Below are 18,822 nucleotides of genomic sequence, written 5' to 3' on the forward strand. Positions count from 1 at the left end.
TGCTGATTTTGACAAAAGAAGCAACTGCTTTGGAAGCATTTAGAAACAAGAAAAACAAAGTGCATGTTATGTTGTAGACATTTTGGGAAGTAGAAATCTTGTTATTAATAACATGTTTCAAGGAGATGAAGTTATGGGCTTGATTTTGGTCAAGCAAGTAGTTGGAAAATGCAGTTTACAAAATCACATCGCCAAGGGTTTTTAAAGGAATACACAGTGGTCTTGTTCTTCTAAGCTTTTGTCTGGCTGTGGTCTTATTCTTCTAAGCTTTCCCCACCTATTGAGGGAACAAAGAAATTTGCTGATTTCCTTGCTCTTAAGCCTGATTGAGGACTTTGCCAGCCAAGACCTTATTTTTATTTTGAAGTCACTTGAGCAATAGAGTGGGAGCCAAGCAGACTTGAATTATAAGCCCATGCCTGTGTGGCCTTGGACAGGGTGTGTGTTACCCTGTGACTTTCTGGGAAGTATGGTGACATATCCCCCGGCCTGGATGTTGGGATGGTTAGTTCAGTTGGTTAGATTATGGTCTGGCCCTGGGGTAGATATACTTAACTGGTTGCTGCTCACCTATGATAAATGCATGCTATTAATTGTAAATCAGACAGCTCCTCTGACACTCTAAACTATCGGTAATATTTTAGACCTGTAAAGTATCTCGTTTTAAAAAATGGCTCATTTTTTCTTATATAGTAATCTTCAGATATTCTGGAGAGCCAAAGTGAATCCCCATTTATTTAACTGACCTCTGTTACCACCCTTGATATTGAGCACCTTTGGAAACAAGTTTTTAAACAGTGATGTGCGGGATTCTAATGGACTGTATATATTGTTCAGCAGTGTCTTGGTATTTATTTTTTCAGATTGATCAGATTTAAATAAATTTTAGTAATAGAGGTTTGATCATTTTAAAATGGTAATTATTTGAATAGGTTTTCTGGAGTTGATGTCACTTCTCCCTTTCAAGTATCACAGGCCAACCTTTACTCATTTTGTTTGAAAGGTTACAGATTTCTAAGCAAGTTTGGGAAACATTTACTAAGTATACACAGGAGAAAGGCTTCTGCTGAAGTGTTAACGTGAGCAATGAGAGTTTGAACTGCTATTTGAGAAAATTTAACTAATAAAGTTTAAATCTCTGGAAATTTGGGTAGCCTAGACAGCCTAGGATTTATGTCATTTTAAGGTAAATAATCTTAAAATAGTCTTTATTTAAAACAAATATAAGACAAATCTAAATGAGATTGTGAAATTAGTGATTTCTTCAATCCTATCCAAACATCACCCCTCATGTTTTGTGACGGTTGAAAATAAATTTCTTATAAAAATTCATTCATTGCTATATGAACCTGAGTAAGGAGAAGGTTGTCCCATATAAAACAATGAGAATTTTACTGGGATCTAGGATACATATTATTTAGGCAGAAAGAAGCATTGTGTTTCCAACTTAAACTACTCTGTGTGACACTGCTTCTACCGCCTGCCATTTGTTTCATTTCACAGTTGTTTTTCAGCACCTGCTATGGCTTAGGTGCTATGCTTTGTGTTGGTGGTATAAAGATGGACAGAACAGCTTAGGATCCTGGCTCTTGTGGAGCTGCGTGTATGAGTGTGTTTTACATATCACTTGGTATAGTGTTGCTTTTCAGCACAATTTTACATATTTCTTTCATTTGATCTTTATTCCAGGTAATTGAGATACACATTTTCACTTGATAGATTTATAGAGAATTTTGGCACTGGGCTGCTTTAGGAGTAAAGGTCAGCTTCCAAACAGAAAGCATGTTATATTGCTCCTCTTTGGTTCAGGCACACATGATACTTTGAAATTCCACAATGAATAGGGCAGTGAAATGCCAAACTCACTGAAATTCAGAATCAGTACCATTTTGGGCAGTAGTGCCATTGGAAGTGTACTCTAATGTAATTTAAAAACCATTTGGAAGTAAATATAAGCCCAAAATGGTTATTTATAGTGGCTCAGAAACCCCACATTGGCCATAAGACCATGGTGTTAGGTCTGTATTGAGTTAATAATTCCAATTTTTATTTAGTTTGGTTCAAGGTAGGTGATTGTGAGGCTTATAGATGAACACTGGAAAAGCTAACATTTCCCTTTAGATCTACTGCCTACTTTAAAAATATAGCTGATTTTTAAAAAGATTAGGTCTTGTAAGATTATATTTAGAATTTAGATGGTATCATGTGTAGGCAGAGAAAAGATATAAAGTACTTAGTTTAAAATTTTTATGTACAAGTAGTAAGTGAGGATAAATTTCTGTGCAGTATATTAAGATTTTCCTTTCATTTAAGGGACTCAATAAATTAATTGATAATTTCACTCTTCCTTGGGCAGTTCACTCTGTAAAATGGAGAAAGGTCAGGACATGGCCTGTTCCCTTTCCTTCATGTTATATTATTCCTTGTGGTGGAAATATGTTCATGGCCATACTCTATAGCAACAATAGGTTCTTAAACCATGGTAATGGGATCTTTCCGATAGACTGTTTTAAAATAAAACTAATTATGGTCACTGTATTTCCCAGTAATGACATCTTTTAAAATACCTGATTTTCTTTAGAGTAAGCGTTAATTTTCCTTCTCCAAAGAGTAAAGCCTGGCCAGATTTGCCTATTTTAAGAAACAAAATTTGTCCCTTGGGCTATGTTGTTTACAAAGTTAGAACAAACCTTCCAGTGGTGTCTTTTTTCTGTATAGAAAAGGTTATCTCTGAATATTGAGAATGAAGGTTTGTAGTGGATGCTTTAGTCTTTGAATGTTGTGGGCAGAAGATGGCTAAACCTCTACTGTTCCCCTAAAGTACACACTTTAGTTTGGGGGGCAGTGTGTAGCCCACTGTGAGTTTTTACATCAGAGACATAATGAATGGGTCCCATGGTATGTGAAATTCTAATTCTTTGGTACAAAGAAACATGCTCTTCATCTTCCTGTCGTCTAAGACCTTTCAAGTCTTCATTTACGTAAAGGTAAGTTTTCTCTTTAGCCTGGAGAGCGTTTCTCATCCTTTTCATCATTCCAGCCCCCACCATGAGTCATCTAGATATTTTCTCCCTAATCACCCACCCATGAAATTTTAATACCATAGATATACCATACATCTGTGTTTACATAAAAGAGAGTCAGTTTTTTTCACCCCATCCCCAAAATGTATTTTCATTCCCCTGGAGATGGTGTGACCCCCATTGCAAACGCGTGAACCGGGAGGCATGGCTGGGTGGGTTACTGCCCCATGCGGGAATGGGAGTTTGATGAGGGCAAATCTGTTTCCTCATTTGTTTAAGAAACTTGAGTCCTTTAGATATTTTTCTGATATGGACCGCTATTGAAAGGTTTTGCCTCAGAAGGCAGGTTAGTCTGTTCATTTAAAGTATGGGCCTTGGAGTCAGACACTTGGTTCAAGTTCTTTTGGCTTCCTCATTTGCTGGCTGTGCCACCACCGACAAAGCCTTAGTTTATTCCTCTGTAAAATAGGATTAATGATAGTGTCTACCTCAAAAGGTTGCTGTGGAGAACTGCGTGAGAAAGCAGGTGAAGCACCCTGCCCCATATAAAGTAAGCCATCCCCCAGGAATGTGATTTTCAGTTGTGTTAGGGTTTTAGACTCATCAGCTCTGCATTTTACAGACTAGATTGTGTTCTTATGTCTCTGGATTCAATGGTATGAAAAGATATTATGATAAAGACATCCTAGCTATGTCATTTGATCCAATTTAACTCTTTGGGCCCTCAGTTCCCCATTTTTATTAATTAAGATAGAAAGCACAAAATAAATTGGTTGAAACTTCAAATGTGGCAATAATCTTAATAAATGCAAATGGATTATACTTGCCCACTAAATGATAGAGCCTCTTGGATTGGATTTTTAAAAAAGAGACATACCTAAAAATAACTTAGAAGGTTTGAAATAATTGGATGGAAAAATACATAGCAGTGAATATTACTATCAATCAAAATAGAATTCATATGTTAATAGTGGGTAAAAAAGAACATTTCATAATGTTAATAACCCACCAAGAAGATAAAATAGCTATGATCTTGTATGTGCTCAGGAATTAGAAGGAAAATATGACAATCATAGTGGGAGATTTTAACATACCTTTGTCATTGATAAATAGATGAAAGTTAGTACAGCTATAAAGTATTTGAAGTCCACCCTTATTAACAGGTTTAATTAAGTAGGTCTCTGAGAACCCCTTCCTCTCAAAATGGTATGAGTCTATGGATTTTGGCTATAGTTTGTACAGCTATATCATGCTTTTTTTTTTTTTTTTTTTTTTACAGTGGATATATTTCAGTAAAGCTGCAAGTGCACTGGATTGTTTTAAAAGTGAATGATGCTTTTATAAAGCCATGTATGCTTGTGGCTTTTCTTGTGTTGTTAACTATCATGCTAGGACTGTTCATGTGCGCCTTTGTGTTTGTGAGCAGAGAACTCTGAGTGTTTAGGATGGAATCTTGGTCCCTTTGTGGCACTAGCTCTTGTGAACCTGAGTGATAGCAGATTAGCCGGATTATTAAGAAACAGTGGTTTCTTGCAGATATTCTCTTCATTAGCTATTTTACATGCTGCAGAGTGCCTCAGCAGGCAAATTATTAACAGGGTGTTACTCTCCTTTCTGGTGACTGAATAGTTGAGAGGGTTGAAGCAGAACTCTCACAAGTCTCTTACTGGAAGTTCTTAGACACACAGTTTGCAGTTTGATTCCTTCAGAGTTCTTATCAGAACTTTAGGAAAATTTTTAAGATAGCACATCAGCAGTCCAGTGTATGCTTTTTCAAGTCTTTTATGAGTAAAGTGGGAGAGTTTTAAGTGTTTGCAGAACATTTGGGTTTGTGATTTCTGCCAGAGTAATTGTTAACATATGGTTTTCCTGCTCAAGAAGGATTGCCAAATGATGGTCACCTTCTTCATTTTTATTTGATTTATTTGAGCCTTTAATTAAGATCGGGTATTAAGGAAAGGTGCGTTTGTGTGTGTGCGTGCATGCACATGTGTGTAGTGCCAAAGAAAATTAGATTTATGCTCTATTCATTACTTTACTCTCTGAAATCTGAGTAGTTCAGACAAAAAAATAAGTTCTTTGCATGGGTAAAAACTAAATTAAAAAGGAAAATCTAGGGCCAACCCATAGCTCACTCGGGAGAGTGCGGCGCTGGGAGCACTGTGGCCGCGGGTTCGGATCCTAAATAGGGATGGCCGGTGCGCTCACTGGCTGAGTGTAGTGCGGGCGACACCAAGCCAAGGGTTACAGTCCCCTTCCTGTCACAAAAAAAAGGAAAATCTAAATTCTGTTATGTGCACAGAGAAGCACCTTTTAAAATATGCATTCATGTTCATTAGAAGCTTGTTTTTAAAATGTGGACTTCCTTGAAAGCAGAGTGTCTGCCAGATCTATGTAGCTCAGAATAGTATCTGTTTCAAGCTTTGTGATTGATGGAGATAGTACCAGAGTCGTGGCTCAAATTGACTTTGCGCCTATGGCCTCACCTTCCAGTCATCCATCTACCACCCACCCACTCACCCTGTCAGCCCACAAACAGATACATAGCAAGCACTTAATGTTACCAGGCTAGGAGTTAAAAGATATAAAGATAGTGTGATGGGGACATGAACTCAGGAGGCTATGACCTATTGATAATTACAAGTTTTATAATTATGAAAATTCTTATCGTAAGTGGTAGGTCAGAGGGATATAAGGTGTCTAGGAGGGAGTACATATGGGGGCTGTCAGAGGTTATCTAATTCAGACCAGGGGGTGTGGTGGTGATGGGTGACTCTGGAAGACTTCCTGGATGAGGTGATATCTGAGCTAGGATTTGTGGGAAGAGTAGAGAGCTGTTCCAGGTGGTAGGTTTGGAGATGAGACAAAAACATGACTTTACCCTCAGAAGTCATAAGAGCTTAGGACAGGAATAGTGCAACCAGGATGGAGAGATGGGCAGGGTCCCCCATGAAGGGTCTCATTTTCTCTTTTAAGGGTTCTGGGCATTATTCTGAAGATATGGGGAGCCGTTGGTGGAGTTTAGTCAAGCGGGTGGGGGGAATGATTAGAATTGCCACCAGAAAGACCTTTCTCAATGTAATGTAGATGAATGGATTAGGAATTAAAATTAGAGGGGAAGTACTCAAGTAAAAAAGTATTGCATGAGATTTTCAGAAGGTACAAGCAACCTTGGGACCTGAATGTGGGGGAAGAGGGAGAAACGAAGGATGACTGCAAGGTTCCTGGCTTGGGTAACTGGGAGAAATGAAGGTACCATTCAATGAGGGAGTGACAGAGGAAAAGCAGGGTTTACGTGGAAAGATTATGAGTTTGGTTTTAGACAGATGGAATTGGTGATCCTTAGGAGACAGCTGCACTTAACTGTCCAGGGAGCATTTGTCAGCTTAGGGTAGGAGTCAAAGAAAGGGAAGTGGGTGATGTCATTCAGGGAGATTTTAGAGTGTAACAGAAGAGGGCGCTGGAGGGAAGCTTGGGAATAAACTTGTTTCTTTGTAGATAAAAAACCTGTGAATTTGGGCCAGCCCGTTGCTCACTTGGGAGAGTGTGGTGCTGATAACACCAAGGCCCCGGGTTCAGATCCCATATAGGGATGGCCGGTTAGCTCACTGGGTGAGCGTGGTGCTGACAACACCAAGTCAAGGGTTAAGATCCCCTTACCGGTCATCTTTAAAAAAAAAAAAAACTGTGAATTTATCTGATACCTGTGCAACATAAAAAATAAATGTGGCATCTGGGGAAGTAACAGAACAGATAAAGTGTTTTCCCTCTGGGCTGTGCCAGGTATTGACTTTCAGAATTTTAATCAATATAGTGAAGAACTAATAGAATACTTTAAAACCTGGGGTGGTAACACTCCAGTTTGTTTCCTTATGGTTATAACCTTGTGGTAGCCTGTGCTAGAGCTGTAGGCACGCATATCTTTGTAGGTCTAAGATAATAGTTTCCTCATCTGTTTCTGTCTTGGTCCACCTGTTTGAAGAAATAAATTTAGTGTATGCTTATTGGAGCAGAAAATGATAAAGCATTTAGAATTTCTTTGCATTTTTGGAAAATTCCAGTTCATAGGACATAGGATTATAGAAGAATAATTCAAAGGGGAGAGCCTTGGCCTTTTTTTTTTTTTTTTAAACATATTTGTTACTTTTAAATGTGCACGGGCACACACACGCACAGAGTAGGGAAAAGCAGGGATGGTAGATGTGCACTTCTGTCTTCTCAAAACCTAGCCACAAAAAACATGGGTTTTACCTATGTGACACCCATAATTATTGATTTTTTAATTCATTCATTTAATGGGCTCTTCCCGTGGCAGTCAAGTCAGAGAGAATCTAAACCCTCACTGAGCTAGTAGAGGCACTGAGGGCCCTTCTGTTCGAGGGAAAGTTGTCTTGTCTTATGCCAACCTTACATAGTCCTCTGAAGTGTTCCTGATGGTGGAACCACCAGGCAGAGTTCCAAGATGGCCAAGCTGTCCTCTCTCCTGTTCTGCTAATATTCCCACAGCCAATTAAGAAGTACAGATTAGTTTACCAGCCCTTGGGCCACACGGCTGTTGGGAAAATCCAGCCCTTTTTAGATACCTTGCTGGGTACACCCCTGTGTGTGGTGTAGACTGTCCTCACACTTGGCACAGTTGTTGGAGTGGCTTAAAGGAAGTGCTGTTTGTAGTGTGCTGGAGTTTAGGGATCCCCACACCACGGGCACACTGCTGGCACACTCTTTCCTTGACTATGACTGTTCTGCACCCTCAGGTCCCTCCCTTGCTGCTGCTGAGTGCCTCAGATGCTTCTTTCATGATGGCCGTGTTGTGGGCGGGTGGTGTTTCACCTTGAAATTGCTCTGGAAATCAAAATTGGGTTTCATTACTGTGAAAATTCAGCTGTTTGACAAGAATACTGTCTTCAGTAGTTGGAGAATATTGAAGGAAAAAAGCCTCTGATACCCAAATTCTAGACACTTGAGTGAAAGAATTGGATGAAAATAATTTACAGCATCAGTGTCTCTTTTGTAAGTGGACTAATAGGTACTTTTGCTTCTTATTTGCCCCTTTGTTTTAAGGAACAGTCATAGTGTTTTGAAAGAACATTAAGAAAGAACACTTAGGAAAAAATGTGCATGAGTTCTCTGAATTGACTTAGTTTAAGGAAAGGATTAGCACTGTATATGGAGAAATTTGTGGAAAGCCATTGGTAATTGGGAATGAGTCAGTGGTGGGAAGAGAGATTCACTCAGTTGTAGGGTGGGAGCAGGGAAAGGGCCACGGTTAAGGGCCACGGTTGGGCTTGCTTAAGTCAGGCGTGGTGGAAGTTGAAGCACAGGTTGGTAGCTGCCCTGGAGGCCGTGGTGTGGCTTGTTCTCATTGGTCAGCAGGTGGCACCAAATAGCCAAAACTTATCTGGGGAGAGACACCCATGCTTGGTTTTCACCTTGGTTAGGTTAAATTGTTCTTTCTGTACTTTCAGCATTTGGGATTAATAACACTTTTACATTTTTTCCTCTACAAATAGAATCTTTCAAGGCTAAATTTTATTGAAAGTCTTTAATATTGATATACCATCTCCAAGCACTAGTGGTACATAACTATTGATTTTTTTTTTTTTTTAAGATGGTTATGACTCTGAATGTTAAATGCAACCATAAGATCATTCAATAGAATATATTTACTGGACTGGGTTTCTGAAATTTTCTGCATTTTTATGAGATTCTGTAAATACATTGTTGATGTAGATGTTAAAATTAGTATTCCAATAGATGTGTATTTTGAGGATTGATACGTCTGTCTGATGGGAACTCAGGATTTTACTCCCATCCAGGGTTTTTCTGAGTAGAGAGGGATAACTATTTGAGTTACAGATATTGTGGCTCTTGCTTGTGAGGTGGACTCAGCTCTTCTTCCTCAGGAACATGCAGGATGTGTTGGTGATGTTCTTGTATACCTTGTGAGAACAGCTAATGACAGAAGGGGAGGCAGTTGTATGCTTGTGCCACCAATTATTATACTATTTAAGATGCAGTTAATTTGTTTCAGGTAAATTTATTTACCATGGAAACCTGGTTTCATGTGACATGTGGTTATGTGCTAGGACTTGAGAGAAGCTGCATTTCAGAGCACAATAGGAGAAATGTTTCTTTTCTGCATATGTGGGTTTGTTTGTTTAATTTCATTGTATGGTGGTGTGGGGGAAATCTATCTCTTGAATGGTCCTGTGTTGCTGGGTGATGGTCTGGTTTATTAGCACATAAGCGCTAGTGATGAGGCCTGATGACACTCTGTCCATGTGCACATTGTTGTGCAGATTGAATGAGACTTTCACTAAATGAGCATCCAGCTACAAAAATCTCATAATAAATATTTGAATCTTAAGATGGGGGAGTGGGGCAAGATGGGAAGGAGGATAACAAACATCTTTTCCCTTCGGACATCTTTCTACCACTGAAAGGGGGGGGGTCATCCTTTTTTCCCCTCTTATATTTGCAGATTAACATAATTTACTTAGGTAGATGTGTATGCCTGACTGAGCCTGAGTCGCTGTGGTAATATTTAAAATATGAAAGAATTTAACCACACCGATAGGAATCAGGCACAGAGTCTAGCTCAGGCCAGCAGTTCCCCAGTGCCTCAGGTCTGGTCAGTCCTTCACCAGGTCCTGTCAGCTCTTGCATTCACATCTTCACCACCTCCACTCCACCGCCCAAGGCCAGGCCACCACCATGTCTAGTGTAGCCTCCCAACTGGCCCCTGCTTCCATTCTTGCCTCCTCAAATCTGTTTTCCATACAGCAACAGGAATCTTTTAAAAACACACATCCAGGGGCTGGCTGGTTAGGTCACTTGAGAGAGTGTGGTGCTGGTAACACCAACGTCAAGGGTTTAGATCCCTGTACCAACCAGCCACAAAAAAATAAATAAGTAAATAAATAAAATAAAAGCACGCATCCAGTGTAGTCGTTGTTAGCGTAATATCCTACGCTGGCTTCCCATCCCACTTAGGCTCACAGAAGCCTGTCCCTGTCTGGCCCCACCTCCCTCGCCAACCTTGTCTCCTCACCTCTCCCTCTGCCCACCAGACACCAGCCTCTTACATGCCCTCTTAATCTGTGCATGACCAGTTCCATTTTGACATTGAGATCTCACTTTCAGTACTGACCACCTAATCTAAAATAGTCACAGTGTCTGTCACATTACTCTGCTTTCATTTTATTTTCTTTAAACTGTCTTGCATTTTTTTGTGTGCTTTTTTGTTCAGCTAGGACTTAAGTTTCATTAGAGCCAGGTCCTTATTTTTTATTTGGTCCTTATCATTTATTGTTTTTCCTAGCACCTGGAATAGTGCTGAGCACATAGTTAAGTCCTCAGTATATTTTGGTTCGATGAGTAAACAGTAGCTATATTGAAGGGAGAGGCTGTATTTAAAGCTAAACATCGCTCTCTTAACTCTGAGAGCACTGTGATAAAGTGAAGACAGCTATGGGCCTAAAGTTAAGGCCTAGGTTCTTGTTTCACATTCATGCCTGAAAAACACTGGGACTCTGGATGGTTTCCTAAGGAGTGGTATTGGTGCTGGTAGTAGAATTTATGACAACAACAATATAAATAATTGCAATCACTTACTGAGCATCTGCTATGCACTGGTACTGTCCTTGGTGCCATATACTTACATCTTACTCTTAGGCATCGGTTTTCTAATATAAAGTGAGATATTTGGATAAAATGATCTATTAGTTCTCCTATGTAACATTTATGAATCTCCAGGAGAAGCCAAAAGATTATTAAGATTATCGTTATGCACAGTAGAAATAAATGATTTCATTCAGCTTTGATAAAACTTTAAAATTGCAGAGCTTAAACTTTAGAAAGAAGGAGAAACTCACCATTTGTTGAGCATCTGTCATCTCATTCAATCTTCTCAACAACCTGTAAAGTATCTTCCCTCTTTAATGGTTGGAAATTGAGGCTCAGAGATGTTAAGTAACTTGGCCAAGGTCACATACCTGTTACGAGGCAGTGCTGAAGTTCAAAACCAGCTCTGACTCTAGAGGACCAATTCTTGACAATCACTAATTGTTTTACATTCTATTTGCCTTTGTCACAGTAGGTTTCATAGGAACTCTGTACACTTAGGACATCTAAATATGTTTTCCCCTTTCTTTTTCACAGAACTCTAAGAAGGAGCTGATGTGGAGGAGCAGCTGAGACAGTTCAAGATGACGACCACAGTAGCCACAGACTACGACAACATTGAGATCCAACAGCAGTACAGCGATGTCAACAACCGCTGGGACGTGGATGACTGGGACAACGAGAACAGCTCTGCACGACTCTTTGAACGTTCCCGCATCAAGGCTCTGGCAGGTGAGTCTCCTTCATACCCCGTCACAGAGGCCCAGGATGCTGCACAGTCCCTTGAAAATCATCCACCCTGTCCCTGTTATGGCTGCCCTGTTTGATGATCATCTTACCTCTGCTTAAACGTGTCCCCAAGGAGCAAGCTGAACATAGGTAAGGTAGTCAAGTCTGTATTTGGAGAGCTGTCAATCCTAATAGCCAAAATGAGTCAGAGCACAGAATTATTTTTATAGCAAGTCAGAAAGAACTGCCCAAAGCTTGTAAGAATTCTTTTTAGACACATCTTACATTTCAAAATATTGAAGCATACTATACCTTGCACACAAAAACATATAAATTAATCTGTGTGCTTAGTGCCTGCAATATATTAACTGACTTGACCTGTACCAAATTGGTTAGTATCACATGGAATAGATGTGAAAAGCAATAGCTTAATCTGGTAAGGGCAAATTTAATGCTGTAACAGGTAAATTTGTTATTAATTCATTAAAATTAGTGGAAACACTCCTTATTTTGTGATTTTTTTCTTTCTGTTTTTGCTGTTGAATACCTAGAGCACATTTCCACCATGGCCCTGATGGGAGCTGGGAGTGTTTTACCCTAAAATTGCCCTGAAAATCAGGCAAAGCTTCCATCAGTCTAAAAAGTCAGCAGTACTGAATATATGTAAACAAGGATGTGAAAGTGGATTGTGTCCAAGGTCCAGCATCTGTACTTTGAGATTTCACATGAAATTGTTTCCAAGTGAGAAAAGTGGGTTTGTGATTTTTTTTTCCTAATGTCTTTAATTATGATACCTAAATCAAAGTCATCACTTGAGCAGGTAAGTTTTCCATTAATTGTGAATATAGCTTGCTTTTGTTATCTTTGTAGTGGAATCTGATTATGAAGCGTGTATCATTTAGAATTCTCTTGATTTCAAGCAAAAGGAAACCTAACCCAAACTGGTTTAAATGAGAAAGAGAATAGTCACATAGTAGGCAAATTCAGCCTTTAAGCAAGACTTATTCCTGGACTTAAATGGTGCAGCCAGGACCTAGTTTCTTTCCACTTTTTGGCTTTATTTGGTAGTGCAGGCTCTCTTCTCAAGCAAGTTCTACCCTATAGTCCCGAGATGGTGTAGGTCCCCGGTCCCCTGTGCCTTACAGCCATCAGGTAGAAATGAGCACATCTTCTTCCCCCATGGTCTTAGGATCAGTTTCACTGGCCTGATTGATTATGACTTGGGTTGGAGAATAGGATGTGCCGATTGACTTCATCTAAACAGGACACATCCCTTGAGAGAGAGTTTTGTTGGTACCACCCAAACAGCTTGGCTAGAAAATTTGGAATATAACAGGAAGGAGGAAGAGGGAGAATGGATGTTGGCAATGCAGCCAATTAAATGCTATAGGAAAATTACTCAGCTCCCTTAGGATAATTTGTCTCTTGAGAAATGGTGATTTAAAGATTCTTCTTGAGTTTGCCTGAATGATTAATCAGATAGTAACTCTAGATTGGGGCTTTATTTTCTAGCTCATTCATAACATGGAACCTGAAGGAAACCATGATCTTGGCTTTTGCTATTGGATTGATTTATACTTTAATTTTTTTTTTTTTTTTTGGTGGCTGGCCAGTAAGTGATTTGTACTTTAATCTCTTACCTCTTTTTCTTGAATCTTCATTTGAGCCTTTAGACCATTATGCTAATGATGGCCAGTTACCTTTGATCATGAGTCTGCTTCTTTCTGGTTCCAAGCTACCTTGGATTTATCTCCTTTCTAAGGACAATTTTACTTGCAAACTTGCTCTTTGTATTGCTCCTACATTTTCAGCTGTTCTTAGTACCAGTCATTTGTCCTAACATTCCTAAGATGTTTGTCTAGGTCCCTGAATATCTGTGGTCAGGGTGATACTAGCAGGTACTCGAGATGGCACTTACTGTGTGCCAGACACTGTTCTAAATGCACTGCATGTGTTAAAAGTTAATCCTATAATAGTCACATAAGAGAGATTATTATTATCATCTACATTGTAAAGATGAGGAAACTGAGGCCCAGAGAGATTAAATAGTTTGCCCAAGGTTGCATTGCTGGTAAATAGTCAAAGGTAGACTGGACTCTAAAGTGTATACAGTTGATCCTTGAACAACATGGCGGTTAGGGGACCCAACTTCTTGCACAGTCAAAAATCCAGATGTAACTTTCCCCACATTGTTACTTAACAGTAGTGGAATTAGTCAGTTTTCTGTTGCTTATAACAATACCTGAAACTGGGTAATTTATAAAGAAATGAAATTTGTTTCTTTCAGTTTTGGACCTGGGGATGTCCAAATTCCAGGGAACACATCTGATGAGGGCCTTCTCCTTGGAGGGAACTCTCTATAGGGTCCCAGATGACCATGGTATGGCAATTGGACTGAGCAAGAGAGAACTAACTTTCTCATTCCCTCTCCTTATAAAGCCATCAGAACCACACCCAGTACTCCATGAAGGGATTAGTGCATTCACAAGGGCACAGTCCTCACAATCTAATCATCTCTTAAAGGCCCCATCTTTCAAATATCATAACTGGATTTTCTACCCTCTTAACACTCTTACAACAGGGGTCAAATTTCCAATACATGAACTTTTGGGGGACAAGTTTAACCCATGACAGTAGTTAAATAACTTAAGTACTTAAGTAGTTTGCCCTGTGGAACCCCACTTACGAAAACTTTACTTGGATTTCGCGTGTAAGTGGAACCGTGCAGTTCAAGTCTGTGTTGTTCAAGGGTTGATTGTACTCCACTATTTTTATGTATTCAGTAAAATTAAAAATGGTTCAGAGCTCATTGGTAAAGAGTATTGATAATAGGGTAATTCAAACAAGTTAAAAAGATATTTGGAAGCCTCAGGAATGCATCCTGTGGCCTAGAAAAAACCATGAGTAACCATGGTTTTTGGCAAGTTATTGACAAAAACTGGTGCTGCTTCCAGGTTGAATGATATTGGGGGTGGGGAGGGTAATAGTGGCATTCAGTGAATCCACAGGATACCAGGAAAACAATCTGTTTAACGGAGGAAATTATCTTACTTACCTTGCTTATTCTCTTACTTCTGTGGGACTGAAAAATGTCTGAGCCCTCTGAGAAACTATATGCCAATAGCAGGGGTTACAGAACAAGCGAACAGTGTCTAGAGTAGAACAGTGGTTCTGGACTTTGAGTGTGAATCAGAATCACCTGGAGGGCTTGTTAAAGCACAGGTTGCTGAGCCAACCCCCAGAGTTTCAGATTCAGTAAGTCTTGGGTGGGGCATGCATATTTGCATTTCTAACAGGTTTCCAGGTGAAGCTGTTGCTCCTGGCCTTAAGGATCATATTTTGAGACTGGTATGTATACAGTATTGATGGTTTTCTGGACCCCTTCCAGGGGTGTTTGAGATCATTTCACCTGGACCCAGTTAAAGTCTAGGAAGAAATAAAGGATCAAACTCAACAGAGTTATCTTAAAGATACACTTTAATGTGGGAGTGGTGTGGAAGGCTTGATCACCTGATTTTGAGAAAAGGGAAATATCTTTTTGTCTCTTATAGGGGAGTGGTATAGTGATAGGCCCAGCATGAGAGAGTGCCATTGTAGGGTTTCTGTTAAAATGCATGTTCTGAAGCAGGAAATCTTTGGTTAGAGCAGTAGAAATATACATATCAAATTTCCTGTGTGCCTCTAAGCTTCTCTGTGTCTATAGTCTTCTCTAGACTTCAATCTGAATTCTGAGGCAGGTTTACAAAAGACAATAATGCAGGAATTTATCTTTTTATGGTGCTGCACATCTTGTATTGATAGTGTAACCACCACCATGTGCCCTTAACTAAGTAGCTTTAAAGGTATGTATCTTTTTTTATTATTATTATTATTTTAACTTCTCAATATACATTGTAGTTGATTTTTTTTTTTTTTGAAGTATTTTTATTTTTATTATTTTTTTTTTTTTAATTTTATTTTGTCGATATACATTGTAGCTGATTAATGCTCCCCATCACCAAAACCTCCCTCCCTTCTCCCACCCCCCCCTCCCTCCCAACAATGTCCTTTCTGTTTGTTTGTTGTATCAACTTCAAATAATTGTGGTTGTTATATCTTCTTCCTCCCCGCCCCCCGGTTTGTGTGTGTATGTGTGTATGTGTGTGTGTGAATTTATATATTAATTTTTAGCTCCCTCCAATAAGTGAGAACATGTGGTATTTCTCTTTCTGTGCCTGACTTGTTTCACTTAATATAATTCTCTCAAGGTCCATCCATGTTGTTGCAAATGGCAGTATTTCATTCGTTTTTATAGCTGAGTAGTATTCCATTGTGTAGATGTACCACATTTTCCGTATCCACTCTTCTGATGATGGGCATTTGGGCTGGTTCCAACTCTTGGCTATTGTAAAGAGTGCTGCGATGAACATTGGGGAACAGGTATACCTTCGACTTGATGATTTCCATTCCTCTGGGTATATTCCCAACAGTGGGATGGCTGGGTCGTATGGTAGATCTATTTGCAATTGTTTAAGGAACCTCCATACCATTTTCCATAGAGGCTGCACCATTTTGCAGTCCCACCAACAATGTATGAGAGTTCCTTTTTCTCCGCAGCCTCGCCAGCATTTATCTTTCATAGTCTTTTGGATTTTAGCCATCCTAAGTGGGGTTAGATGGTATCTCAATGTGGTTTTGATTTGCATTTCCCGGATGCTGAGTGATGTTGAGCATTTTTTCATATGTCTGTTGGCCATTTGTATATCTTCCTTAGAGAAATGCCTACTTAGCTCTTTTGCCCATTTTTTAATTGGGTTGCTTGTTTTCTTCTTGTAAAGTTGTTTGAGTTCCTTATATATTCTGGATATTAATCCTTTGTCAGATGTATATTTTGCAAATATTTTCTCCCACTCTGTTGGTTGTCTTTTAACTCTTTTAATTGTTTCTTTTGCTGTGCAGAAGCTTTTTAGTTTGATATAATCCCATTTGTTTATTTTTCCTTTGGTTGCCCGTGCTTTTGGGGTCGTATTCATGAAGTCTGTGCGTGTAGTTGATTTTCATGACCCTTTACCCATTCTTCTTTCCTCCCACCCCACCCCAAGGTATGTATCTAAGGAAACAGCACTCTCCCATCTTCATAATCTACCTAGTAAATCTGGCAGAATTGAAAATAGCTTTCTCTTAAAGTAGAGAAAAGCTTCATCTGAAAGCTTCTCCCTTGCATGAGTTAGGGAAGAGGGAATCTCTCAACTCTTCAGCTTGTAAACATTTAAAACTTAGATATATTTAAAGAAAATAATTAGAATTAATACTGTCACATATTCAAAAATTTTATGCATGTATATATCCAAAATATTTGTGTATATCCAAAATATTATCATATCAACATGCAATCAGCATATAAAAAGTTATTAAGATACTTTACAGTTCTTACGCTATTTTTGAAATATACATCTTTTTTATATATGAGACTGGTTAGATATTTACTTAAGCCTTAAATTGAATGTGAAGTGAAAACATGATAGACAGTGCCATTGTATTCCTTTTTACAGTTTAGAGGAAGATGAGGATAAGGAGAGTATTGGTCAATTCTGTTGAGTAGCGGAGAGATCTTGTCACACCCGTTCAGATTCAGCCTTGAGGCAGTGCACTGTGAGGTGATTTTTTATGTCTTCTGTAAATGATTTCCCACATGATGGCATGTTCACATTCCTGACCTCTGACCAAAGTGCCTCAGTGTTTTGGAACATGTGGTGATTCAAAATAAGCTGATTCGGAAACCAACATTTTATTTGACATAAAAGTAAAACAAAAAACTTCAATCTTTTAAAGAAAAGTCAAAGGTAAATGGTTTCTTTTTACAAATGCTTGTACCTTATATTTTATGGAATCAACACAAATTAGGGGAAGTAGGGGAAAGAAGTAGTGCTTTAAAATGTGTCATAGGCAGGCTGGCCAGTTAGCTCTGTTGGTGGGAGTGTGGTGGTATAACACCAAGGTCAAGGGTTCAGATCCCCAGACCGCCCATACACCAAAAAATAAAAAGTGCAGCGTATTTAGCTTGAAAATATTGATAAAAGTAATTAATTGATACAAGTAATTAGAATTAGCATTTTTTGTCAATACTCATAAACAGTGAAGAAAAAAATTGGGAAGATATACACCAAAATAGTCTGTGTTTATATCTTATTGACTTTCCTATATATGAATTTTTTCCTGAAATAAAATCTGAACTATTTTATAATTAGGAAAAAAAGCATGACAAAATCTTAAACATCTAATACTACATTTGGAAACTGTGATTAATTTTTTCTCCCAAAATAATGGCATAGAGAAGTAGGAGAAAACCTGTGTATGAATGTGCGTTTTTTAAAAAATGACAGAACTTAAAATGAGATTATTTTGGGAGTTGTCACTCATCAACGTTTATGAGGTAAAATTTTGTATAAGAGCCTTTCTGCTAAGCTATGGACATGACAAAAGAAATTGACCTTGAGTTTACATTGTTATGGGGGAATTAAGGACAGCTGACAGCCATAGAAAATGACATCTAAGCACCTAATTGTATCCTCTGCATTTCATGTATGAAGGGTCTTCAAAAACTCATGGAAAGATTTATATTAGAATAAATAACAGTTGTTAGTGGCTGTGTATACAGGACAGACTCCCTTTAAACGTAGATGTTTGAGTGATCAAGAATTTTGGTGGAGCATTTAATCATCTAAGGCAATGATTTACTTCAAAATTCCAGATCAGTGTTATATAAAAGAAATACAACACTAGCCACATATGATTTTAAATTTTCTGAGTTATTTTAATCACCATATCCAAAATATTATTATTTCAACATGTAATCAACATAAAAAGTTATTAATGAGATACTTGACATTTTTCGAAATTCAGTATGTATTGTACACTTATAGCACATCTCAATGTGCACTACCCACGTATCGTGGTCAGTAGTCGCGTGTCACCAATGGCTACCAATTTGAACAGTACAGCTCCAGTGCCTTCGCATAGACATTTTTTTATTGGCTAAAACTTTATAGATCCTGCAGAACAAATGTGGGCTTTAAAATATCCATCAAATATTTGGTCTTGAGTCTATTTATGAAGCAGTAAGTACAGTAGTTGGCTCCTTAGCTAAATGTGAGTTTAAATTCTGATGAGGAATCAGTTGAACAGTTATTTAAAAAATAAGCACTTTGCCCTTTTTGCTTTTCAATGTTAAACTTTTATTAAATAAATGCAGCATCAAGGATAGATCCTCCACCAGCATCTACACTCTGCTCTTTCAGCTGAAAACTTTGGCAAAATACCCAGGCAAATGTTCTGAAACACTGTATTTGTGTGCAGACGATTCAATAGCACACTTGTTAAAAATGCATATTCCAAGGTTTCCCCTCTCCCCTATAAATTGAGATTTACCTCTGTGAAGTGGAGCCCAGGAGTCTGCATTTTTAATAAG

At 38.6% G+C, this 18,822-nt stretch overlaps 1 protein-coding gene across 4 annotated transcripts in view; it reads left to right on the top strand.

Annotated features, from left to right (window-relative positions):
* SPTBN1 (spectrin beta, non-erythrocytic 1) overlaps positions 1-18,822 on the top strand; it is a 182,886-nt gene that overhangs the window by 40,130 nt on the left and 123,934 nt on the right. For all 4 annotated transcript variants that reach the window (XM_063077840.1, XM_063077843.1, XM_063077841.1 and 1 more), the window contains exon 2: positions 11,184-11,378. In XM_063077840.1, the coding sequence (XP_062933910.1) occupies positions 11,231-11,378 (148 nt within the window). In that variant the 5' untranslated portion in view covers positions 11,184-11,230. The remainder of the gene's footprint in view (positions 1-11,183; positions 11,379-18,822) is intronic.

Source organism: Cynocephalus volans, chromosome 14, assembly GCF_027409185.1.
Source record: "Cynocephalus volans isolate mCynVol1 chromosome 14, mCynVol1.pri, whole genome shotgun sequence".
In the NCBI taxonomy this organism is placed as follows: domain Eukaryota; kingdom Metazoa; phylum Chordata; class Mammalia; order Dermoptera; family Cynocephalidae; genus Cynocephalus; species Cynocephalus volans.